A 22,760-nucleotide genomic window follows, 5' to 3' on the forward strand; every position below is an offset into this window, starting at 1 on the left:
GAGTGCTTTCTTCCTTTACTTTAGATTTGAGTCATCAGGGTGATCTTCCAATAATTTTTTTTTTTTTTTTTGGACAGGGTCTCGCTCTGTTGCCCAGGCTGGAATGCAGTGGCACGATCTTGGCTCACTGCAACCTCTGCCTCCAGGATTCAAGCGATTGTCCTGCCTCAGCCTTCCAAGTAGCTGGGATTACAGACACGCACCACCATGCCCAGCTGATTTTTGTATTTTTAGTAGAGATGGGGTTTCACCATGTTGGCCGGGCTGGTCTCGAACTCCTGACCTCAGGTGATCCTCTTGCCTCAGCCTCCCAAAGTGCTGGGATTACTGGCATGAGCCACCGCACCCGGCCATCCAAGAAAATCCAAAAGTTACATGACTTTAAAGGTCACCTTAGTAAGAATACCTTATTGTTTACAGTATGGCAGATGTCCTATATAACCTCAGCTGCAGCATTCGGGATCTACTGTTACTGTCTTGTTGTTCCTGTCACCAGCTGATTCTTAAGATATAAAGCAAAAGAGGAGTTGAAAATGGAGTAGCATTCAACAAATGCTTGTGTGTGTCTTAAAATTTGTAGCTAAATCTGGTTGCAGACAGTGGGCACAGGCATTACAGGCCTTGTTACTGATGTAGCAGGAGGGACTCTGAGCAGATAACATATGCCCAAGAACCACAGGCAGGACTAGCCCCTGTGCTGGGCCACTCCAGGGACTCCTGCATCACTTTTTCAGCCTGTGCATGTGTTTGCTCAAAGATCGTGCTACTGGTGATCATACATACATTCCTTACTCAGTTAAGGTAGATAATAGTGTGCTCTGAGACTTGAGATTTACAGCAGAAGCTTAAGGTTCATTTGTTGTTCATTCGCCAAGTATTTATTAAAGGAAGGAACCCTTCAAGCCAGTTTTAAACAAGCAGACCTTCTCCAGAGTTGACCCTCAATTTACCGCAGATTGTTTTCGCCTTCTGTCCTTACATATTCCTAAGTGCATCTCATGACCTGGTTTTTAATCAGCTGGCCTGCCGTCTGTTTCTAGGTCTGGTATGCTGCCATTTGCATCTCATCTCCTCCAGTATGAACCCCCATATTACCTGTGTCTCTCTGCAGGGTTCTGGCCAGGTATACAGAACCACCTGTTCGAGCAGCCTCATCTGAAATTTTTTAGAATCTGAGAGCACTTTTATTTGGCATAATCTAATGTATTGTGAAGTAAAAAGCAAGGGACACACTTTGGAGTAATTCCCTGCCCTGCCTTTTTTTTTTTTGAGGTGAAGTCTTGCTCTGTCACCAAGGCTGGAGTGCAGTGGCACGATCTTGGCTCACTGCAACCTCAGCCTCCCAAGTAGCTGGAACTACAGGCATGCGCCACCACGCCCAGCTAATTTTTGTATTTTTAGTAGAGATGGGGTTTCACCATGTTGGCCAGGATGATCTTGATCTCTTGACTTCGTGATCCACCTGCTTCAGCCTCCGGAAATGCTGGGATTACAGGCGTGAGCCACCGCGCCTGGCCTCTGCCCTGCTTTTAAAAATCACCGGTTATACTTTTGTGACAAGCTATGGTCATTTCATTTGTCATTTGCTGACTTTCAAGTAAATTGAAATTTTACTGTAATCTGAGTGAAGTAACCAGTTTGTAACTATTTTAACTATTAAATCGGAAATTAGTGGCTTAGTATTAGAATTAATATTGAGCTGCAGTATATAATTAGTTATTGTTTGAATTAGGTTGACTTTTTCTTTTGTCATTGGATTATTTTCCCCCAATTTTTAGAATACATGCTTCTATAAGAGTTGGAATTCTTTTTCAAAATTGATTTCTGTTTCCTAAATTGGTTGACAGTTCTCCCAGAGCTGGGAGCATGCTTTTGGTATAATCGCATGGCAAACTAAGTTGTAGAAGCTCAGACTTTTATTAGGACTCCTCTGTTTACTCTTTGTGTCATAGTGGGAAAGTGGATCACTCTGAGCCTGTTTTCTCTAAGTTTGGCCATTGTACCTAGAGAGTAAGATTTAGGAGCCAAGAGGGAATAGGGGCTAGTCAGGATTTTACTGCCTACTTCATACAGTTCTATGCTCCGTGATTTTTTTTTTTTTTTAGCTTGTGTTGTTGTTATTTTTTTAATTCATAAAGGAAAATCATGCATGAACATATGACAGTGCTATTGACTAGTGCATTATTTTTTCTTGTACACTTGGGAAGAAAGACTAGAATATCCTCAGGGAGGAAATTGATTCATCTTTGGGGGTGGCAGCTTCTCCTAGAGGTTGAGTCAATTCATTTTCCTTGGTATTTTCCATGGTTCTTGAAAGCTAGCCACCTTATATTGGAGTAGTACATATTTGAAAGCAAATACCAAGCACTGGGTCACGTAATCTATCTCTTAAGAATTTTTTAAAACATAAAGAATAGTTTGTTCATTATTCAACCTGAGCTGAAACTAAAAATGATGCCCAATTTCATATTTCTTTGTACTGCTAGACATGTTGTTTAAAGTAGTACTTGTTTGTTGTAGAAAGTTTTAAGTAGAACTAAAGATTTTGTCTTCCTTTTCCTTTTTTCTTTTTTTGAGACAGAGTCTTGCTCTGTCACCAGGCTGGAGTGCAGTGGTGCAATCTTGGTTCACTGCAACCTCTGCCTCCCGGGTTCAAGCGATTCTCCTGCCTCAGCCTCCCAAGTAGCTGGGATTACAGGCATGTGCCACCACACCTGGCTAATTTTTGTATTTTTAGTAGAGATGGGGTTTCGCCATGTTGGTCAGGTTGCTCTCGAACTCCTGACCTCAAAGTGATTCGCCTGCCCTAGCCTCCCAAAATGCTGGGATTACAGGCATGAGCTGCAGCATCCAGCCCTGACTAATTATTTTTAAAAATTATTTGTAGAGACAGGATTTCACTATGTTATCCAGGCTAATCTAGAACTCCTGGCCTCAAGGGATCCTCCTGCCTCAGCTTTCCGAAGTGTTAGGATTACAGGCATGAGCCTTTGTTTTTATCTTTTAAAGAAGACTCATAATCTCATCACCAGGTGATAACTGCTGTTAATATTTGAGAATATTCATTCAGACGTTTCTCTGCAGGATCAATAACTATTATAATGGTTCTGTTTTGTTACTGTGTGTTCTTTATTTTTAGTCTTGTACATGACAAGTGTATTAGTCCGTTTTTATGCTGTTGGTAAAGACATACCCGAGACTGGGAAGAAAAAGAGGTTTAATGGACTTAGAGTTTCACATGGCTGGGAAGGCCTTAGAATCATGGTGGAAGGCGAGGAGGAGCGAGGAGCAAGTCATATTTTACATGGATGGCGGCAGGCAAAGAGAGCTTGTGCAGGGAAACTCCCCTTTTTAAAACCATCAGATCTTGTGAGACTTACTATCAGGAGAATAGCACAGGAAAGCCCATCCTCCATGATTCAATTACCTCCAATTGGGTCCCTCCTACAATTGGGAATTGTGGGAGATACAAATCAAAATGAGATTTGGGTGGGGACACAGCCAAACCATATCAGCAGGCCTGAAATATACACGTATATCAATTCTAGCAGACCATAGGGTGTACTCTGTCCCTCAGTTTGTTTACTGGCATCTCTTCTTGTTTTTCAGTGGATGAATACATTGCCATTGCCAAAGAAAAGCATGGGTACAACATGGAACAGGTAATATCATGGTTTTCTTTCTTTTGCTGTTAAAAATGAGTATTTGTAACTAAATAATTATATTTTTTTCTTCTTTGTATTGAGTAGCAGTGTTTCTTCATTAGCAACTTTTTGGTAATTACTAGTAGTGTTACACAACCTCTGGTCTTCTTTTTCTTGTTCAAGATGAATATTAGAGGACCCTTTGATTTGAAAGGCATATCTGTCATCTGCAGATCTACAGCCTTTAGGACACTGATTACTTAGTGATTACTGAGGAGCTGGATGCTTGAGCATAATGCTTTCTCATTTGAATATGTGATTTGTTTGTCATTCTTCTGGTTGTATCATGATGTTTTTTGACGCATGTTTTCACATTCTTACCTAAAGTGTTTTAATATTCACCATTTTGAATCATTTTCAGTTTGAGATGGAGTCTCGCTCTGGTGACCAGGCTGGAGTGCAGTGGTGCATCTCAGCTCATTGCAACCTCTGCCTCCGGGATTCAAGTAGTTCTCGTAATTCTCGTGCCTCGGCCTCTCAAGTAGCTGAGATTACAGGTGCACACCACCACGCCTGGCTAATTTTTGTATTTTTAGTAGAGAAGGGGCCTCCCGAAGTGTTGGGATTACAGGCGTGAGCCACTGCGCCTGGCCAAGATTTTCTTTTAAATATTGTTTCGAATGTACTAATAAGAAATCCACAAGATTTATTTTTCTGCAAAAGTGTGGTGATACCTTATTTCAGCTTTAATGATTTATTTTAAACACATCAAGTTGGATTAATGCTTTCCATGGCATTAATCTAGATCTTACAACCTGGAAGTTACTGACATTTCTTATTTTTCTGAATGATGGAAGTTACCAAGAGTTTAGATTATGTGAAATTGTACCCTTTCTTTTGGACTTGGCCTTACATTTAATTACTCTATCCTGGTCATTGAAGCTACTTTTGATTGCAAAATATACCTGTATGAATTCTTAAGGATGGTAGTCTTGATCATTTCTCCTTTAAAAATGATCATTAGCATGAAAATTTCCTATATTATAATTCCAGCATAAAAATTACCATTAGCAAAGTATTGCTGGATCTCATCTTACCTCTTTTGTTGCTTATTCTATTTCTACTTTTTTCTTTCTAAGCTGAGAAGACCTTTATATATCATATATATAACATATAAATATATATAATTTTTAAAATAAAAGAATAACAGCAATTGTTCTTTCATAAATTACTTTTTTCATTTATATATTGAGGCAGTAAAGTGTGATACTTGAAGAGCACAGATCCTAGAACTATGCTGGTTCTGTGACCAGAGGCAGGGAAAGGCAGTGCCTCAGAGAAGACCTTCAGTTTATACTCAGGCTGATCCTCAGCATGGAGGCAAGCCTACAACCAAAAGAAAACAAAACTGTAGTAAAAACATAGCAAACCCTGAGGAAGAGTGTGATTATGAGTTTACTACATTATTAGATTCAGATGTCCAGGTTTTAACAGAAAAATCACAGAGCATACAAAGAAATGGTAAAGTATGCCCATTCAGTAGAAAAAAATTAATCAACAGAAACTGTCCCTGGGAAAAGACCTTAGTGGCAGATCTACTAGGCAAAGATTTTAAAACAACTATCTTAAAGATGTTTTTAAAGAACTAATGGAAGATACAGAAAAAGTCAAGAAAATGATGTATGAACAAATGGAAATAACAGTAAGGAAATGGAAAACCTGAAAGGAAACCAAAATGAAATTCTAGACCCTAAACACTTGAAATGAAAAATTCACTAGACGTGCTCAAAGGCAGATTTGAAGAGTCTCAACAAAGAACATGAAGAAAGGACAGTGGAAATGATTTGAGTCTGAGCAGCAGGATGAGAAAAGATTGAAGAGTGAACAGAGCCTAAGGTACCCTAGGGACACAATCGGGTGGACTAACATATGCATGTGGAAGTTGCATAAGGAGGAAGAGAAAGAGATAGGGACAGAGAGATTATTTGAAGAAATAATGGCCAAAAATTTCGCAAATTTGTTGAAAGATGTGAATATAAACAAACATCCAAGAAACTCAGTGAACTCCAAGTAGAATAAACTCAAAGAGACTCACCAGAGCACATAATGAAACTTTGAAAAGACAGAGAATCTTGATAGCAGCAAGAGAGAACTAACCTATTACATATAAGGGATACTGAATAAGCTTATTAGGGTATTTCTTGTCAAAACCTTTGGAAGCCAGAGGCAATGGTCTGATATATTCAAAGCAGCAAGAGAAGAAAACTGTCAACTAAGAATTCTGTATCTGAGAAAATTCTTTCAAAAGTAAAGGGGAGAAATGAAGATATTGTCAGTTAAAAGCTGCTGGAGAGTCTCTCTGAAGAGACCACAGTGGAGCTGAACTTGCCAACTGGTAATCCCATGGTCTATAAATTGGACAAGAACTTGAAGCCCATCAAGCCCATGAATAAAAAAAGTTCCTGGGGATGAAGAGACCGTTCATAAAGCCATGGAAGCTGTGGCTGCCCAGGGCAAGGCCAAGAAGTGAAGGCCAGCAGGCTGACTGCTCTCTCAAGGAGCACTCTCCCTGCCCAACCCATTCCTCTTCACCTCCCTGCTGCACATGCCACACTGACCACATCTGCAGGCATCTTACGTTGGAGCTGCAGATGGGAACTCATGGCTCGCATTTTCATTGTAATCATTTTTGTCTCCTGCACCCACTCCCTTCATATAATCTAGTCAGATAGCACCTCTGGTGCAGGGAGAAAGCTCCTCTTATCCAAGAGAGTTGAGAGGTAGTGACTAGGGCTTTTGCCAGGGCTTGTTTACTAAGGACCTTTGCGGGAGGAACCATGCTGTCATGACCAAAGAGGAGAAGCAAAGAGGGCCTGCTTGACCCCAGGACCCAATCCTGTACTCTTCTCTAGTCATGCCACTGTCAGGAGAGCTCTGCTCATTCCAGTGGAAGATGACTGTAACCTGCACGGTGATGTGAAAAAACAACGATTTCCTCCCTGATCCCAGGGGAGGTGGCTCTAGAAGGTTGAGAGCAATCCTGTATTAAGTTCATGTGTTGGATTTACTTTTACAAAAAATTGTATGTATAAATAATACAAAACAAAAACCCTTCTGGGATTTTTTATTTTATTTTTTTGAGATGGAGTCTCACTCTGTCACCCAGGCTGGAGGGCAATGGTGCGATCTCAGCTCACTACGGGTTCAAACGATTCTCCTGCCTCAGCCTCCTGAGTAGCTGGGATTACAGGTGCCCGCCACCATGCCCGGCTAATTTTTGTATTTTTAGTAGAGACAGGGTTTCACCATGTTGGTCAGGCTGGTCTCGAACTCCTGACCTCGTGATCCACTCGCGTCGGCCTCCCAAAGTGCTGGGATTATAGGCGTGAGCCACCGCGCCCAGCCCCCTTCTAGGATTTTTAGTGGCAGTTCAAATAGTCCCACATGTGGTCATCAGAAATAAGCCATTCCATCCTGGACAACATGGCAAAATCCTGTCTCTACAAAAAATTAAAATCAGCCAGGCATGGTGGTGTGTGCCTGTGGTCCCAGCTACTTGGGAGGATGAGATGGGAAGATTTGTTGAGCCCAGGAGGTTGAAACCAGCCTGGGCAATATAGTGACACCTCATCTCTACAAAAAAAGTTTAAAAATTAGCCAAACATGGTAGTGTGTGCCTGTAGTCTCAATTACTCTGGAGGTTGAGGTGGGAGGATCGCTTGAGCCTAGAAGGCAGAGGTTGCAGTGAGCCAAGATCATGTCATTGCACTCTAGATCACAACTCTATATCAACAACAACAACAAAAAAGCCGGGGGGTGGGGGGAAGAAGCCATTCCTCACACCAATATGGGATAAGCTCCTTGACCTCTAAGGGATAGGATTGCATCCTGCTGTGGGTTTTTGAATCTCTCCCCTACCTTGTTTTGTGGCAGTGAAATGCCTCTTGATCATGTCCAAGTGTGTCTTTCACTGGCTGATTTCCGAATCACGTTCTAATTGCTTGGCCCTGCCATGTGGACCCAGTATTCATTTTGAGCATAACTGTACTAAATCTTTCTTTCTAGATCAGTGTAATAAAGGTGTAATGTGCAACTTAAAATAAATAAAAGCTTGTGTCTTTTTGTTTGTTTTGTTTTGAGGCAAGGTCTTGCTCTGTCACCCATGCTGGAGTGCAGTGGTGTGATCATAGCTCACTGCAGCCTCAAACCCCTGGGCTCAGTCAAGCAGTCCTCCTGCCTCAGCCCCCCAAGTAGCTGCAATTACAGGCGTGCACCACCATGCCTGGCTAACTTGTTGTTGTTTGTTTGTTTTTCGTAGATTCATGGTCTTGCTAAGTTCCCCAGGCTGGTCTCCATGTTCTGAGCTCAAGTGATCCTCTCACCTCGGCCTCCCAGAGTGCTGGGGTTACAGGTGTGAGCCACAACACCCAGCCTCAGAAAATAGCTATAGAATATATACACAAGGAAATAGAAAGGAATTTAAATCTTTCACTATAAATAATCAACAAAACATAAAAAGGAGGCTGGATGTGGTGGTTCACACCTATAATCCCAGCACTTCAGGCAGATCACTTGAGCTCAGGAGTTGGAGACCAACCTGGGCAACATGGCGAAACCCTGTCTCTACAAAAAAAAAAAATTAGCTGCGCATGGTGGCACGCACCTGTAGTCCCAGCTGCTCAGGAGGCTGAGGCAGGAGAATTGATTGAGCCTGGAAGGGAGAAGGTTTCAGTGAGCCAAGATCATGACATTGCTCCTCCAGCCTGGGCAAGGAGAGTGAAACCCTGTCTCAAAAAACAAAAACAAAAACAAAAACAAAACCTAAAAAAACAGTAATTCAGGAAATGAAGGACATAAAAAACTTTAAGGAATGTACAAAACAAATAGCCAAATGACAGAAGTCCCTCCTTATCAGTGATTACTTTAAATATAATGGGTTAAACTTTCCAAAGGACAGAGATTGGCAGAATGGGTAAAAAATACAGGATCCCAGTATATACAAGAAATTTACATTAGTTCCAAAAACACAATTTTAAAGTGAAAGGGTGGAAAATGGTATCCCATGCAAGTAGTAACCAAAAGAAAGCAGGAGTGATTATAATAATATCAGTCAAAATAGACTTTAAATTTAAACAGGTAGTAAGAGACAAGGACATTCACTGTTGGTGGGAATGTAAAACGGTACACCTGGTGGGGAAAACAGGATGGCAGCTCCTTAAAAAATTAAAAATAGAATTACCGTATTATCCACTAATTCTACTTCTGGCCAAAGTGGGTAGATCACTTGAGCCCAGGAGTTTAAGACCAGCCTGGGCAACATGGCAAAACCCTGTCTCTACAGAAAGTACAAGAAATTAGCCGGTTGTGGTGGCATGTGCCTGTATCCCAGCTACTTGGGAGACTGAGGTGATCAAGGAGGATTGCTTGAGCCTGGGAGGTGGAGGTTGCAGTGAGTGCCACTGCACTCCAGCCTGGGTGACAGATCCAGACCCTGTCTCAAATAATAATAATAATAATAATAATAATAATAATAATAAATTTTTTAAAATTTATTTTAGAAGAATTATTTATAGTTTCTCTGTGACCACTTCCCTGATGATACATATGTTGCCATACTTAACAAATACCACCTTCCCTTGTTGCTGTACCTAAGAAGTTATCACCATCCTGAATTGTATACTTATCATTTCCAAGAAAAATATTTTTATTGTATGTGTAATTTCCAATTAAAACATATTGCATATTGTTTGAAAATTAAATAATTTATTTAAATTGCTTCACTCTTTCTTGATACTTATACCTATATTAAAAGACATTATACCTATAATAAAAATTACATCACCTGAAAAAAAAAGTATGTGTATATTACCACAGTTACAAAGAATAGAAAAAGGGGCCTCTGACAGTGTCTGCCACTTAGCACTGTAGATGAGTTAGTTTGTCTAAATATGAAGTCGTTTTTACTTTTCTTTTGCTGGTCTCATTTCCATTTTCATTGTTTTTTGTTTGATCAAAAATTTTACTGATATCATTTTTGTAGGCTCTTGGGATGCTCTTCTGGCATAAACATAATATCGAAAAGTCATTGGCTGATTTGCCCAACTTTACCCCTTTCCCAGATGAGTGGACTGTGGAAGATAAAGTCTTATTTGAGCAAGCCTTTAGTTTTCATGGGAAAACTTTTCATAGAATCCAACAAATGGTAAGTAGATGAGACCACTGAGTTCTATTTTTTTTCTCCTGTCTAACTCTCTTTTGCAGCATACTTGAGATAGGGATATCATACTCAAACATAAATATTCCCATTTTTGATAAAGTTCCCCTTTAGATTCAGCTTAGTACATGCTGCTCTGTCAATGGGAGTTTTCCAGTTACAGGAGTAAAGCACTTCTAGCACTTCCCATCCTATCGTCTGTGACTGGACCCTCCCCACCCACCCCAGTCCCTCTTGTTGGGACTCCCAAAAGATTAGACCCATACGAAGGACTTTTTTTTTTAGACGGAGTCTCGCTCTATCACCAGGCTGGAGTGCAGTGGCATGATCTTGGCTCACTGCAACCTCCGCCTCCCGGGTTCAAGCGATTCTCCTGCCTCAGCCTCCTGAGTAGCTGGGACTACAGGCGAGTGCCACCACGGCCGGCTAATTTTTTGTATCTTTTTTTTTTTTTTTGAGATGGAGTCTCACTGTGTTGCCCAGGCTGGAGCGCAGTGGCGCGATCTCAGCTCACTGCAAGCTCCGCCTCCCGGGTTCACGCCATTCTCCTGCCTCAGCCTCCCGAGTAGCTGGGACTATAGGTGCCCGCTACCACGCCCGGCTAATTTTTTGTATTTTTAGTAGAGACAGGATTTCACCATGTTGGCCAGGATGGTCTCGATCTCTTGACCTCGTGATCCACCCGCCTCGGCCTCCCAAAGTGCTGGGATTACAGGCATGAGTCACCACATCCGGCCTAATTTTTTGTATCTTTAGTAGAGACGGGGTTTCACCATATTAGCCAGGATGGTCTCCATCTCCTGACCTCGTGATCCGTCTGCCTTAGCCGCCCAAAGTTCTGGGATTACAGGCGTGAGCCACCACGCCCGGCACAAAGGATCTTTGATGTTTGTCTGAGGTGGTGCATCAAGGGGCTCTGTCTGCCTGGGGACAGCTGGCTTATCATTTAGATTCTGGAAAGCTCTTTGGTAGACCTCTACTTAAAAGCTTACTGACATTTCCATTAAGTGTTAAAATGAATTTTAAAAAAATAAACTAAGTTTTATTTAAGAACATTTGGTGTGTGAAAACACTTGATTCATCTCGAACTGATTTTACCATCTTTTATTGACTAAGTTTCACTTACAAACTTTAGTAATTTAAAATACCTATTGATCAGAATTCACTTATCAATTTTTTATCAGAAAAAAGGGCTATGGCTTCAGACATAGAAGAGTGATCCTTATTAAAGGTATCTAAACATTTGATTTTTTTTTTTTTTTTTTTGAGACGGAGTCTCGCTCTGTCGCCCAGGCTGGAGTGCAGTGGCGTGATCTCGGCTCACTGCAAGCTCCGCCTCCTGGGTTCACGCCATTCTCCTGCCTCAGCCTCCCAAGTAGCTGGGACTACAGGCGCCCGCCAACACGCCCGGCTAATTTTTTGTATTTTTAGTAGAGACGAGGTTTCACAGTGTTAGCCAGGATGGTCTCGATCTCTGGACCTCGTGATCCACCCATCTCGGCCTCCCAAAGTGCTGGGATTACAGGCGTGAGCCGCTGCGCCCGGCCTTAAACATTTGATTTTTAAAGATTACTTTTTTATTTAAATAAACCAACTCATTTTTTATGTTTAGCTTCCTGATAAATCTATAGCAAGTCTGGTGAAATTTTACTATTCTTGGAAGAAGACGAGGACTAAAACTAGTGTGATGGATCGCCATGCCCGGAAACAAAAACGGGAGCGGGAGGAGAGGTGAGCACATGGCTGTGGTGTTGTCTAACCACTTAGGGGACTATCTAAGAGCCCCAGATACACAAAGGCAAGGCAGAATGACTGGTTTTCCCTCCGCGCCTTCCTGGTGGAACCACATGTTCATGAGATGTATTAGAGCGTGTCACATTATTCAGATATTTTTTCTCAACACTCTTTCCCTGCAGTCAGTGAACTTCCATTTTGAGTCAGTTAACTTTGACCCATTTTTTTTCCTTCCCGTTTAGAAGGGGTGGCTCCTTTTAATAAAAAAGAATCTTTTATTTTGTAGTTTGAGGTTTAACGTGGTATATTTTTACAAGATTCATTTGGTGTGTTTTTATGTTTGCCATGTGGAAACAAAAATACAATACAACTTAGAGTTGCTGCTTCTTTTTTTGACCATCTGTGTTTTGTGTGTGAATGAGAAAGAGAAACATTTTATAATCTCTTAGTAAGGATATTAGTTTTAAGGATAGCTCAGTATGGAGAATACTTCTTAACCATCACTTCCTCAGTCTTGTATGTAGCATAGAGAAGTAGAAATGGCCAGGTACTCACACTCAGAAATGGGCTCTGGTCTCAGCTCTGAAGATTCCACTTACATGCCACAGGCTACACTGGGATGTTTAAGGTCTTTAATTTATTTTTTAAAATGTGTAAAATTGTACATACTCACAGGCAGGTGACTTCAACATGCGTCTTCCCCAAGCTTCTGTTTTCCTTAACTCTAAAATGAAGATGTTTGAAGTCCAGAAGGCAGCATGCAGACCTAGTGGTTTCCTTGTTAGGGTGGTGAGATATATAGGTGGGTTTTAAAAAATCCTATTTTCCACATTTCCTGTAATATTTTTATCAATTAATAATAAAAAAATAAAATGAAGGAGGATGAAATATATGGTCCCCGGTGTCCCATCTCAGGATGGAATTTTATCATTTCAAATGAAAGAGTAACATGTGAGAACACATTGAAAGTTGAGTATCACTTTTGGAGAATTCAAACCTCTTGGCCCAAGTATAAATTGAGAGTGATGTTAAGAACATCTCCAAAGCTCTTTTAATTGTAAGAGCCTATAAAATTATCGACCATGATACATCTGCATATTTTTGCCTCTGACTTATATACTAGTAGGTTTATTTATGGATGAGTACTCTTATTAACTTTTAATGAAGCTTTTTCATTTCCCTAGTTTATTGTCTATATAGTAAGTCTGTTACTATAAGCAGATGCAGTTTACTAAGCAGCAATCAAAATTAAATAATACAGAGTGGGATTGGATATCCTTGAGTGTGAAATAAGAATACCTGCCAACACTTCCATTCTTACTCCCTGGAGGCTTTTTTTTTTGCATTAGTCCCGATGGGGCCAGGAAGTGCTTTGCCTCCACCTCCCATGTGCACCTCAACCACTTTTGGGATGCGGGGATGGAGATGCTGCAGCAGCACCTGATAAATTGTTGGCTTTCTAACAGGACTTGCCTGTGAAAGTCATGGCAGGGACTGGGACAAAATTCCCTTAGCCGAAGGCTCTTTCTTGTTGTGGACACTCTTTCCTCAGCTAGAGCTTCCTGCTACCTTGGTGGAGGATGGGGAGGAGGTGGCGCATAGTGGGCATGGTCCCCTGGGATGGATTCCAGAGGCAGTGCGAGGTGGGCAAACTGGGGCAGGCCCACCTCGCACTTGACTTCTGTAGACTTAGTTTTCTCATTTTTTACAGTTGCATTCCTACCTACATTGGGGCTTTTCTTGTTTCTTTGTTTTAAATTAAATGAAATACTACATTCAGGATATTACAAAAAGCATTTAAAGTGCTATACCAATGTAAGTTTTCTTTTTAAAATTAAACATAATTTTAAAACATCAGTTGTCCAGGACACCAGAAAAGCCTCAGACTTTGTGTGGCCTTGGGTAGAAAGACGGTACTTGGAAAAGGATTTTTTTTACTGTTAGCAGGTTTATTCCCAATGCAGTGGAAATTTATTCTCCCATAATTTCTCAGTTTTGTTTAGTAATCATATCCTAGTCCTCAATAGATAATTATGAGAAAATAACATGTAAATGCATTTTCATTTTGATATTTTCAGTTTACAAATATAGAGCAATAGTGTTTTAGATCTGGATTGGGAAGTTAGGAATCTATTTTAGTAGTTTCTCATCACTTAGACTGAAAGAACTATGGAGTTGGTATTCTGTTTGAATTACAAAGATGTTTTTATCTCAGCAGCCTGAAAACATACTAATTTTATATTAAATCAATTTATTATTTATATTTGGTAAAATTAGTACAAAATTTTCAGTTAAATCAATTTATCGTTTGTATTCGGAAAATTAGTACAAAATAATCATTCAGTAACTTGTTCTTGTCTTCCAGCGAGGATGAACTGGAAGAGACAAATGGAAACAATCCCATTGACATTGAGGTTGATCAAAACAAGGAAAGCAAAAAGGAGGTATTTTTTCCCCCTAGTATTGTTTAGGCGAATAAATTTTATTACTAGTTTCATAAATAAAACATTCATCTTGCTTGTTCTACTTAATATATTAAGTGCTATGTGGAAAGCAGCATGATATGACTTTTTTTTCAACAATACTGTCTTTGCTTTATAGATTGTATAATTTTGTTTGCCAATAGATATGAATAAAGGAAGGCTTAAAGGATAGAAAATAGCACTAATGAGTAATGATGTTCCCTAGAACAGCAGTCCTCACTGACTTTCTTCGTAAGCCATTAGCTCAGTAGGTTAGCAAGTGGTCTAGTGAATTCCAGGCAGCCTTAGGGTCTCCATTCACGCTATAGATGCCCCAGCATCTGCCCGTCCTAGGCACCCATGCCGTGCCTGGGGTGACTGCAGGGAGCTGGCAGGGACTCGGCACAGCCCTCCTGTTACTCAGAAGCAGCAATTTGGTCACACCAGGGGGAGCCAGGACCATCCTCTCTCACATGGTGACTGTTTCATCTTATCATTAAAAAAAATCATTATACAAGAGATTGTAGTTTCTGGATTCAGGGGGCTCGTGAACCTCTACAATTGCATGTAACTTTTATATAGGTTCATAGAGGTATTTTTCCAAAGACACAGTCTATAGTTTCAAAAAAATTTCTCAGAGAGTTCTTTCTCTCTGCTCCAAATTATAAGAACAGTTATTATTTTAAGCCTATAAAAACAGAAGGGTCTAAATTTATCAAAACTTTAAAATGACATCGGTAATATATGTTTCTTATAGACAAGGTAGGAAATACAGCTAACTGAAAGAGGAAAATTAAAGTGATTTATAATATTATCCATAATCACTGTCAACCTTTTGGTGACTTTTTCCTGAGAACTCTTTCTGTAAAATGTATATGCCTGTATATTCATAATTCTGAATCTAGTCACTTTTTAAAAATAATATAATGGGAGCTTTGTAATTTTTAGAACCTTTTAAATTTACTCTACCTTGATTTTTTTTTTTCTCTTTTTCTTTTTTGAGACAGGGTCTCCTGTGTCACCCAGGTTGGAATGCAGTGGCACCATGACTCACTGCAGCCACCAACTCCTGGGCTCAAGCAGTCCTTCCACTATGGCCTTGCAAAGTGCTGGGATAACAGGCATGAGCCACCTCCAGCCCTTGATTTTATTTTTTTTAATTTTGTTTTTGAGACAGAGTCTCACTCTGTTGCCCAGGCTGGAGTGCAGTAGTATGACCTTGGCTCACTGCAACCTCTGCCTCCCGGATTCAAGTGATTCTCCTGCCTCAGCTTACCGAGTAGCTGGGATTACAGGCACATGCCACCACGCCCTGCTAATTTTTTTTTTGTATTTTTAGTAGAGATGGGGTTTCATCATGTTGGCCAGGCTGGACCTTGAATTTTTTTTTATGTCAAATATATTTGTATACGTAGCTATATATTATTCTGTCACATGAATGTTTCATAATTGAGTTACCTTATCCTATGTGGATTTCCCAGTTGTTTATTCCTCCTGTTTTTTGCTTTTATAAACAATGCTGGATTGATTCTCACATAACTCACTATTTGTGCTCATAGGTTTTTTTCATTAGAACCGATTCCTGGAAGTTGTATTGTTGAGTCAACGTGTTCTAGATACATTGTTAAGGCTTTTGTTTTTTTTTTTGGTTGTATATCACCAAATTGGAAATTGGTCGTTTTTTTCTGCATAATTTATATGAATGCCCAAATAAGATCCTGAGGGTTAGCTAAATTAGATTGTTTGGGAAATCAAATTGTAGTTGTAGTTTTTATTAAGCTTTGTGTTGATGTATTGCTATTTACTAGGTTTTTCAGTGGCACATTTTAAATGAGAGAAAACACTTGATTTCATACAATTTTTATAATTCTTATTTATATAGTGTTATTTCTGATTCAGAAAGAAAATGGCTAAATCTTTTTTTTTTTTTTTTTTGGAGATGGAGTCTTGCTCTGTTGCCCAGGCTGGAGTGCAGTGGTCCGATCTCAGCTCACTGCAGCCTCCGCCTCCCAGGTTCAAGCAATTCTCTGCTTCAGCCTCCCAAGTAGCTGGAATTACAGGGGCCCGCAACCATGCCTGGCTAATTTTTGTATTTTTACTAGAGACGGAGTTTCACCATCTTGGCCAGGCTGGTTTTGAACTCCGGACCTCAAGTGATCCACCCACCTCGGCCTCCTAAAGTGCTGAGATTACAGCCGTGAGCCACCACACCTGACCCACAGTTTCTTTTTTTTTTTTTTTTTTTTTGAGGCGGAGCCTCACTCTGTCGCCCAGGCTGGAGTGCAGTGGTGCAATCTCGGCTCACTGCAAGCTGCGTCTCCCAGGTTCATGCCATTCTTCTGCCTCAGCCTCCCGCCATTCTCCTGCTTCAGCCTCCCGAGTAGCTGGGGCTACAGGCGCCCGCCACCACACCTGGCTAATTTTTTGTAGTTTTAGTAGAGATGGGGTTTCACTGTGTTAGCCAGGGTGGTCTCAATCTCCTGACTTCGTGATCCGCCCGCCTCAGCCTCCCAAAGTGCTGGGATTACAGGCGTGAGCCACCATGCCCAGCCACCTGGCCCGTAGTTTTTTTAAGTATTAAAATGATACTAGAACAGACGTAGTCAGTTGGTGATCTTTATTAAACATCGTAGTCCCATACACAGCAGTTTATTGCCTACTAATATTTTTGTATTACCCACTTGTTGAAGAAATTATCACTACCATTATAGTTTTGCAGTGTCTTTAGCTCAGTCTTTTAAAATATGAAGCAGAAAGTCATATTTTCAGCTTTATCAGTGAATGCTAATGCACTAACAAGATGGAATTATGAGCAATTATAAAAACTTCTTGTTCTTAAAATGGTTACCAGTAAGTTATATTCTTTAACTTGACAAGATTTTACTGTGTTTCATTTCTGAAGGTTTTGGTTTTACAGAAATTAATAGCCGTCATGCATTTTAAAATGATAAAGTATATTATTTTAGAGTAAGTTACATAAGTTGCTGTAAAAATTGTGTTATCCAAAAATGTGTATAAAAAGCTGTAATTTAATGTAGCTAAATACAGATGTGTGTGTGGCCACAAAACTCATTAGCAGAGAATACAGATTTTTTTCTTTCTATATTACTAGAGGAAGCTGAGAATTCTTATTTTCATTGGCTTGAAATGATAGAGTAAGGAAGTATTTGTACAAGAAGGAGTGGAACACAGTTTCGTGGTGTTTAGTCAAAACTCAGTAGCCCAAATTCTGTCTGTGAACTGCCTGTTAGAATTTATAGATCTCATTTGGTTCTGATAGGGCATGGTATTTGTCTTAGATTGTTTTGGTGCCATGTTAAGGAAATAAATATGTTTATTACTGATCATTTGACTTTTTTTTAAGTTTCATTCATCACCTGTGTATATCATGCAGGTTCCCCCTACTGAGACAGTTCCTCAGGTCAAAAAAGAAAAACATAGCACACAAGCTAAAAATAGAGCAAAAAGGAAACCTCCAAAAGGAATGTTTCTTTCTCAAGAAGATGTGGAGGCTGTTTCTGCCAATGCCACTGCTGCTACCACGGTGCTGAGACAACTAGACATGGAATTGGTTTCAGTCAAACGACAGGTACTCATAAGCCTGGCCTTGGATGTAAAAGAATTAATTAGCACTTTAGAGGTGTTTCTGTTATTCATATATGTGAATGTTCTCTTTCCGCAAATCTCAAAGGAGCATTTTGTTTTGAAGGAATTGGACAGATCTTGAGTACCAGCCCATTGTTTTTCTTTTTAATGAACATATAAATTGAAGTGTATGGATATAGTGTGATCTGAAAGTATTTCTGAAGTATATAGCAAAGCATATGAATATCATATTTATATTATATATGTGTCTGTGTCTCCATGATTTCTCACAATATGAACATACCCCAGTAACCTGCATCTGGATCAAAAAACGGAATGTTGCCCCCAGGCCCATGCATTTTCCCTCCTGGTCACTATTCCATGGAATGTTGCATTCCCTCAGCAACTCCACCCCTCTTTTATTACCTGACTCCTCCTTGTAGGTGGCCACTATTCTGATTTTTTTTTTTTTTTTTTTTTGAGACAGTGTCTCGCTCCGTCGCCCAGGCTGGAGTGCAGTGGCGCGATCCCGGCTCACTGCAAGCTCTGCCTCCCCGGTTCACGCCATTCTCCTGCCTCAGCCTCCCGAGTAGCTGGGACTACAGGCAACCGCCACCACACCCGGCTAATTGTTTTTTGTATGTTTAGTAGAGACGGGGTTTTACCATGTTAGCCAGGATGGTCTCGATCTCCTGATCTCATGATCCGCCCGCCTCGGCCTCCCAAAGTGCTGGGATTACAGGCATGAGCCACCGCGCCCGACCCTGATTTTTTTAAATTTTATTTTGTTTTTGAGACAGTGTCTTGTCCTGTTGCCCAGGCTGGAGTGCAGCGGTGCGATCTTGGCTCACTGTAACCTTTGCTTCCGGGGCTCAAATGATCCTCCCATCTCAGCCTCCCAAGTAGTTGGGAGTACAGGCGCTTGTCATCACACCTGGCTAATTTTTTGTGTTTTCGGTAGAGACGGGGTTTTGCCATGTTCCCCAGGCTGGTCTTGAACTCCTGAGCTCAAGTGATCTGCCCGCCTCAGCCTCCCAAAGTGTACTGAGATTACAGGTGTGAGCTACCACACTCGGCCCTGTTCTGATTTTTAAAACCATAAGTTGTTTTTGTCCATTTTTGAATTTTATATAAAGGAAAGTCATGTGGTACTGTTTATTTTATGTCTGGCTTTCTTTCAACCTGAGAGCTAAACAGTTTTTCAAAGTGGTCCTGTCGTTTTATGTGCGTTTTGTTTGCACATCAGCGTTTCCCAGCTGTAGCACTATCCTCATGATGGGCCGTTCTGTGCACTGGAAGATGTTTAGCAGCATCCCTGGTCTTGACCCAGTAAATGCTAGTAGCACCCTCCCCCTACCAGTTGTGACAACAGAAATATCCCTAGGCATCACCGGATTACCTCACAGGGGCAAAATTGTCCCCATTTGAGAACCACTGCTCTACATCATTGCCATATTTTGCTAGTCTTAAATTTTAGCCCTTCTGATGGGTTATAATGATGCCTCATTATACTTTTTATTTGGCAGTTCCCTGATGACTAATGAGGTTGCTCACCTTTTCATCCATTTGTTGGTCATTTGGATATCCTCTTTTGTGACATGTCTACTCAAGTCTCATCTGTTTTTTTTCTGTCAGGTTGCGTATTTTCTTATTGGTTTATAGGTATTCTTTAGGCTCTGAGTTGTTTTCTACAACTTGTATTTTAAATGCTGTAAATACGTTTTGCATTCTGTGACTCTCAATGGTATCTTTTGATGAACAGTAATTCTTCATTTTAAGGTAGTTTAGTTTCTTAGTCTTCTGAGGTTAGTGTTTTTGAGTTCTGTTCACCTTTCTCAAGGTCATGACGATATTCTCTCATGTTAGTCTTAGAAGTGTTGTTTTACCTTTTACATTTTGATCTAGAAATGTTTTTCTGTATTTGTTGTTACATGTCGGATTAATAGTCACTGTTTTGTTTTCATATGAGTATCAATTTGGTCAAGTATTTATTGAAGAAACTGTCCTTTATCCTTTGCAACGCAGCAGGACCTTTGTTTTACATCCAGTGTCTGTATGCATATGGGTCTGGTTTGAGGTTCTCTGTTCCTTTAATCTCTTTGTCCATCCTTCACCAATACATACTGTCCTAACTTTATGTACTTTATTAATTTAGTTATCTGGTGTAATATAAGTTCTCCAAGGTTGTCTTGGTTATCCCTGGCCTTTTACTTTCCATATAAAATTTAGAATTAATCAATTTTCAGAAAAATAATTCTATTAGAATTTTGATTGGGATTATATTGCATCTATAGATAAAAATGGAGAATTAACGTCTTTATTGAGTTTTCTGATCAGTGAACCTGATATACCCCTCTACTTCTATAGGTTTGTAATTTCTTTCAATGTTGTATTGTTTTCTGTGTAAGAACTTAACGCATCTTTTGTTAGTCATTCCATGATATTTGGTACTTTTTTGGTGCTCTTGTAAAGGATATTGTTTTTTAAATTACTTTTTATAATTATTTTTGCCTGCTATGTAGCTTATTATTTTAATCTGATTGCATAGTACATTTAAACTGAAAATTCAACCTAGTAGTTGGGTCCTGTCCTTTCATTCTCTCTCTGGAATTCAGTTTCCAGCAATCCATCAGCAAGTTGTTGACTGACTGACTATTTTTGGTTTTTGCTGCTTTTGATTTATCTTGATGGTTCCCTTGGAAGGTCAAACAGTAGACCAACTGTCATCTCATAGACGCGAAGAGCAGGGCGTGCTGCTGTCTTTCTTGTGGTTTAGGGAGGCAGCCCAGACCAGGACCCAAGCACACTCTGTGTGCTCAGAGGAGCGGCTTCTTGTTGTGGCTGCTGGCACAGCTGCACTCTAATCTTAGGAGAATCACTTAATCTTTCTAGGCCTCTTTTCAAATGAGATTAATCCTGGCCTGCCTGATCTCACAGAATATGTCCGGGCTACTGTGTGAGAGAGCATTTGAAGTTCTGTTTGCACTGGAAGAACTGTCTCGGACTGTGAGCTCTTGTTGACATTGTCATCTTCCTTTACAAGGATGCTCCTTTCTCCCTCTGCTGAGTGAGCTCCTGGTGGTTGCTGTTTAATATATTGAGAAAAGAAAAAGAGGCCTTCCTCTTGCACCGAGGTGTTACTGACTCCATAGGGTGAGAGAGAAAAGATTCTTTAGTTTTCAGAGCAGGGTCAAGAGCAAGAATTTTTAAAATTTGAAGGTCGCTCACAATTATGAAGAGGGAGGACTCAGCCTCACTCAGAGAGGAGGTGGGTGATTTCCTTTCCACAGCCTTTTAGCGCCACAGTGCAGCAGTGTGTTCATTGCCAAATGTGCTTCTAGACTCAAAATGGGCAGTCAGTTCACTTGGGCCACTTGTTCTGGAGGCCGCCATGTTTGTTATATCAAGGATATATTCTGAAAATAACAGCAAACTCGACCAACAACAGCTTAAACAATTTAGGGTTTATTTTTCTCAAATAGCAAGAAGTGCCAACATCAGTGGCTACTGGTGTTAGTTCATGTGTTCAGTCATGCTCTCAGGGACCCAGGTACTTTTCAGGTCTTCTACTGTGCCATTCTCAGCTGTTGGCTTTTCATCTTGCTTGTTGCCTCATGTTGGAAGCTACTGGAGCCATTTTGCAACCCTCACATCTGCATTCAGGGCAGTATGAAGAGGAGGTGGGGGTGGAGGTAACCTGTCTGTCCCTTTTAGCAGGACAAGCAAAAGCCTTACCGGAAGCTCCTTAGCTGAATTCTGTGTGCCCGTGTGTTGCGTACTGCTCTTCCTCCTTCCCAAGACATCATCAGCCTCTACCAGCGAGAAGGGGGCTGGGCATGTCTCTTAAATTAGCCAGTGAACAGTGCTGGTTGCATCAGGTCTTCCTCTGAGTGGAGAATAAAGTGATCTGACGTTAAAAGAGGAATCACTGTGCCCACAGTAAAGTAGAAAACAGAAAGTTCTGTATGACTGAGGGTTGGGTGGGAGGGTGGTGTCTAGGTAGGGCGTCAGGACAAGTGGATGGCTTTTCTTTTTCATCTTGTTTTTTCTTTAAGTGTGATTACCTTTGCATCCTATTTCTTACCTATTTCATTGCCACTCACTTTCCAGTTAGCATGATGGTGGCAGTAATCTCTGTTTTTTTCCTGCTTAATAAACACTAGATGTTTGGCGGGCGGAAGGGGGCGTATTTTGTTTTTTGGAGACAGGATCTTGCTCTGTTGTCCATCCTGGGACTGTAGTGATACAGTCATGGATCACAGTAGCCTCAAAGGCCTGGGCTCAAGCAATTGCCCACCTCAGCCCCCTAAGTAGGTAGGACTGCAGGTGAGCACCACCACACCTGGCTAATTTTAAATTTTTTTTGGTAGAGACAGGGTCTTGCTGTGTCACCCAGGCTGTTCTTGAACTCCTGGGCTCAAATGATCATTCCTGCCTTGGCCTCCCAAAGGGCTGTGATTACAGGTGTGAGCCACTGCACTAGCCTAATTTTTTTTTGGCAGGGTCTGGCACTGTCACCCAGGCTGAAGTGCAGTGGTGCGATCTCGGCTCACTGCAACCCCTGCCTCCCAGACTCAAGCTATCCTCCCACCTCAGCCTCGCAAGTAGTTGGGACTACACAGCCTAGATATTTCTTCTTCTTCTTCTTCTTCTTCTTTTTAAATTATACTTTAAGTTCTAGGGTACATGTGCACAACGTGCAGGTTTATTACATATGTATGCATGTGCCATGTTGGTGTGCTGCACCCACTTCGTCATTTACATTAGGTATATCTCCTAATGCTATCCCTCCCCACTCCCCCCACCCCACGACAGGCCCCGGTGTGTGATGTTCCCCTTCCTGTGTCCAAGTGTTCTCATTGTTCAATTCCCACCTATGAGTGAGAACATGCGGTGTTTGGTTTTCTGTCCTTGCGATAGTTTGCTCAGAATGATGGTTTCCAGCTTCATCCATGTCCTTACAAAGGACATAAACTCATCCTTTTTTATGGCTGCATAGTATTCCATGGTATATATGCAGCCTAGATATTTCTGATATGGAAAATGCATCAGGAAGAGGGGTATAGGCTACTGAGCATTTAGAGCTAGCTTTTACTTCAGAATTTTAGATGTTTTGCATTT

The 22,760-nt window shown here is 40.8% G+C and overlaps 1 protein-coding gene across 2 annotated transcripts in view; it reads left to right on the forward strand.

Moving 5' to 3' along the window:
* RCOR1 (REST corepressor 1) overlaps positions 1-22,760 on the forward strand; it is a 136,899-nt gene that overhangs the window by 103,300 nt on the left and 10,839 nt on the right. For both annotated transcript variants that reach the window (XR_004666343.3, XM_034938200.3), the window contains exons 4-8: positions 3,610-3,662; positions 9,685-9,846; positions 11,471-11,589; positions 13,958-14,036; positions 17,449-17,643. Coding sequence is in view for 1 of the 2 variants with exons in the window: in XM_034938200.3 (XP_034794091.1) it covers positions 3,610-3,662; positions 9,685-9,846; positions 11,471-11,589; positions 13,958-14,036; positions 17,449-17,643 (608 nt within the window). In the remaining variant the exon portion in view is untranslated. The remainder of the gene's footprint in view (positions 1-3,609; positions 3,663-9,684; positions 9,847-11,470; positions 11,590-13,957; positions 14,037-17,448; positions 17,644-22,760) is intronic.

This window comes from Pan paniscus, chromosome 15 (genome assembly GCF_029289425.2).
Source record: "Pan paniscus chromosome 15, NHGRI_mPanPan1-v2.0_pri, whole genome shotgun sequence".
In the NCBI taxonomy this organism is placed as follows: Eukaryota; Metazoa; Chordata; class Mammalia; order Primates; family Hominidae; genus Pan; species Pan paniscus.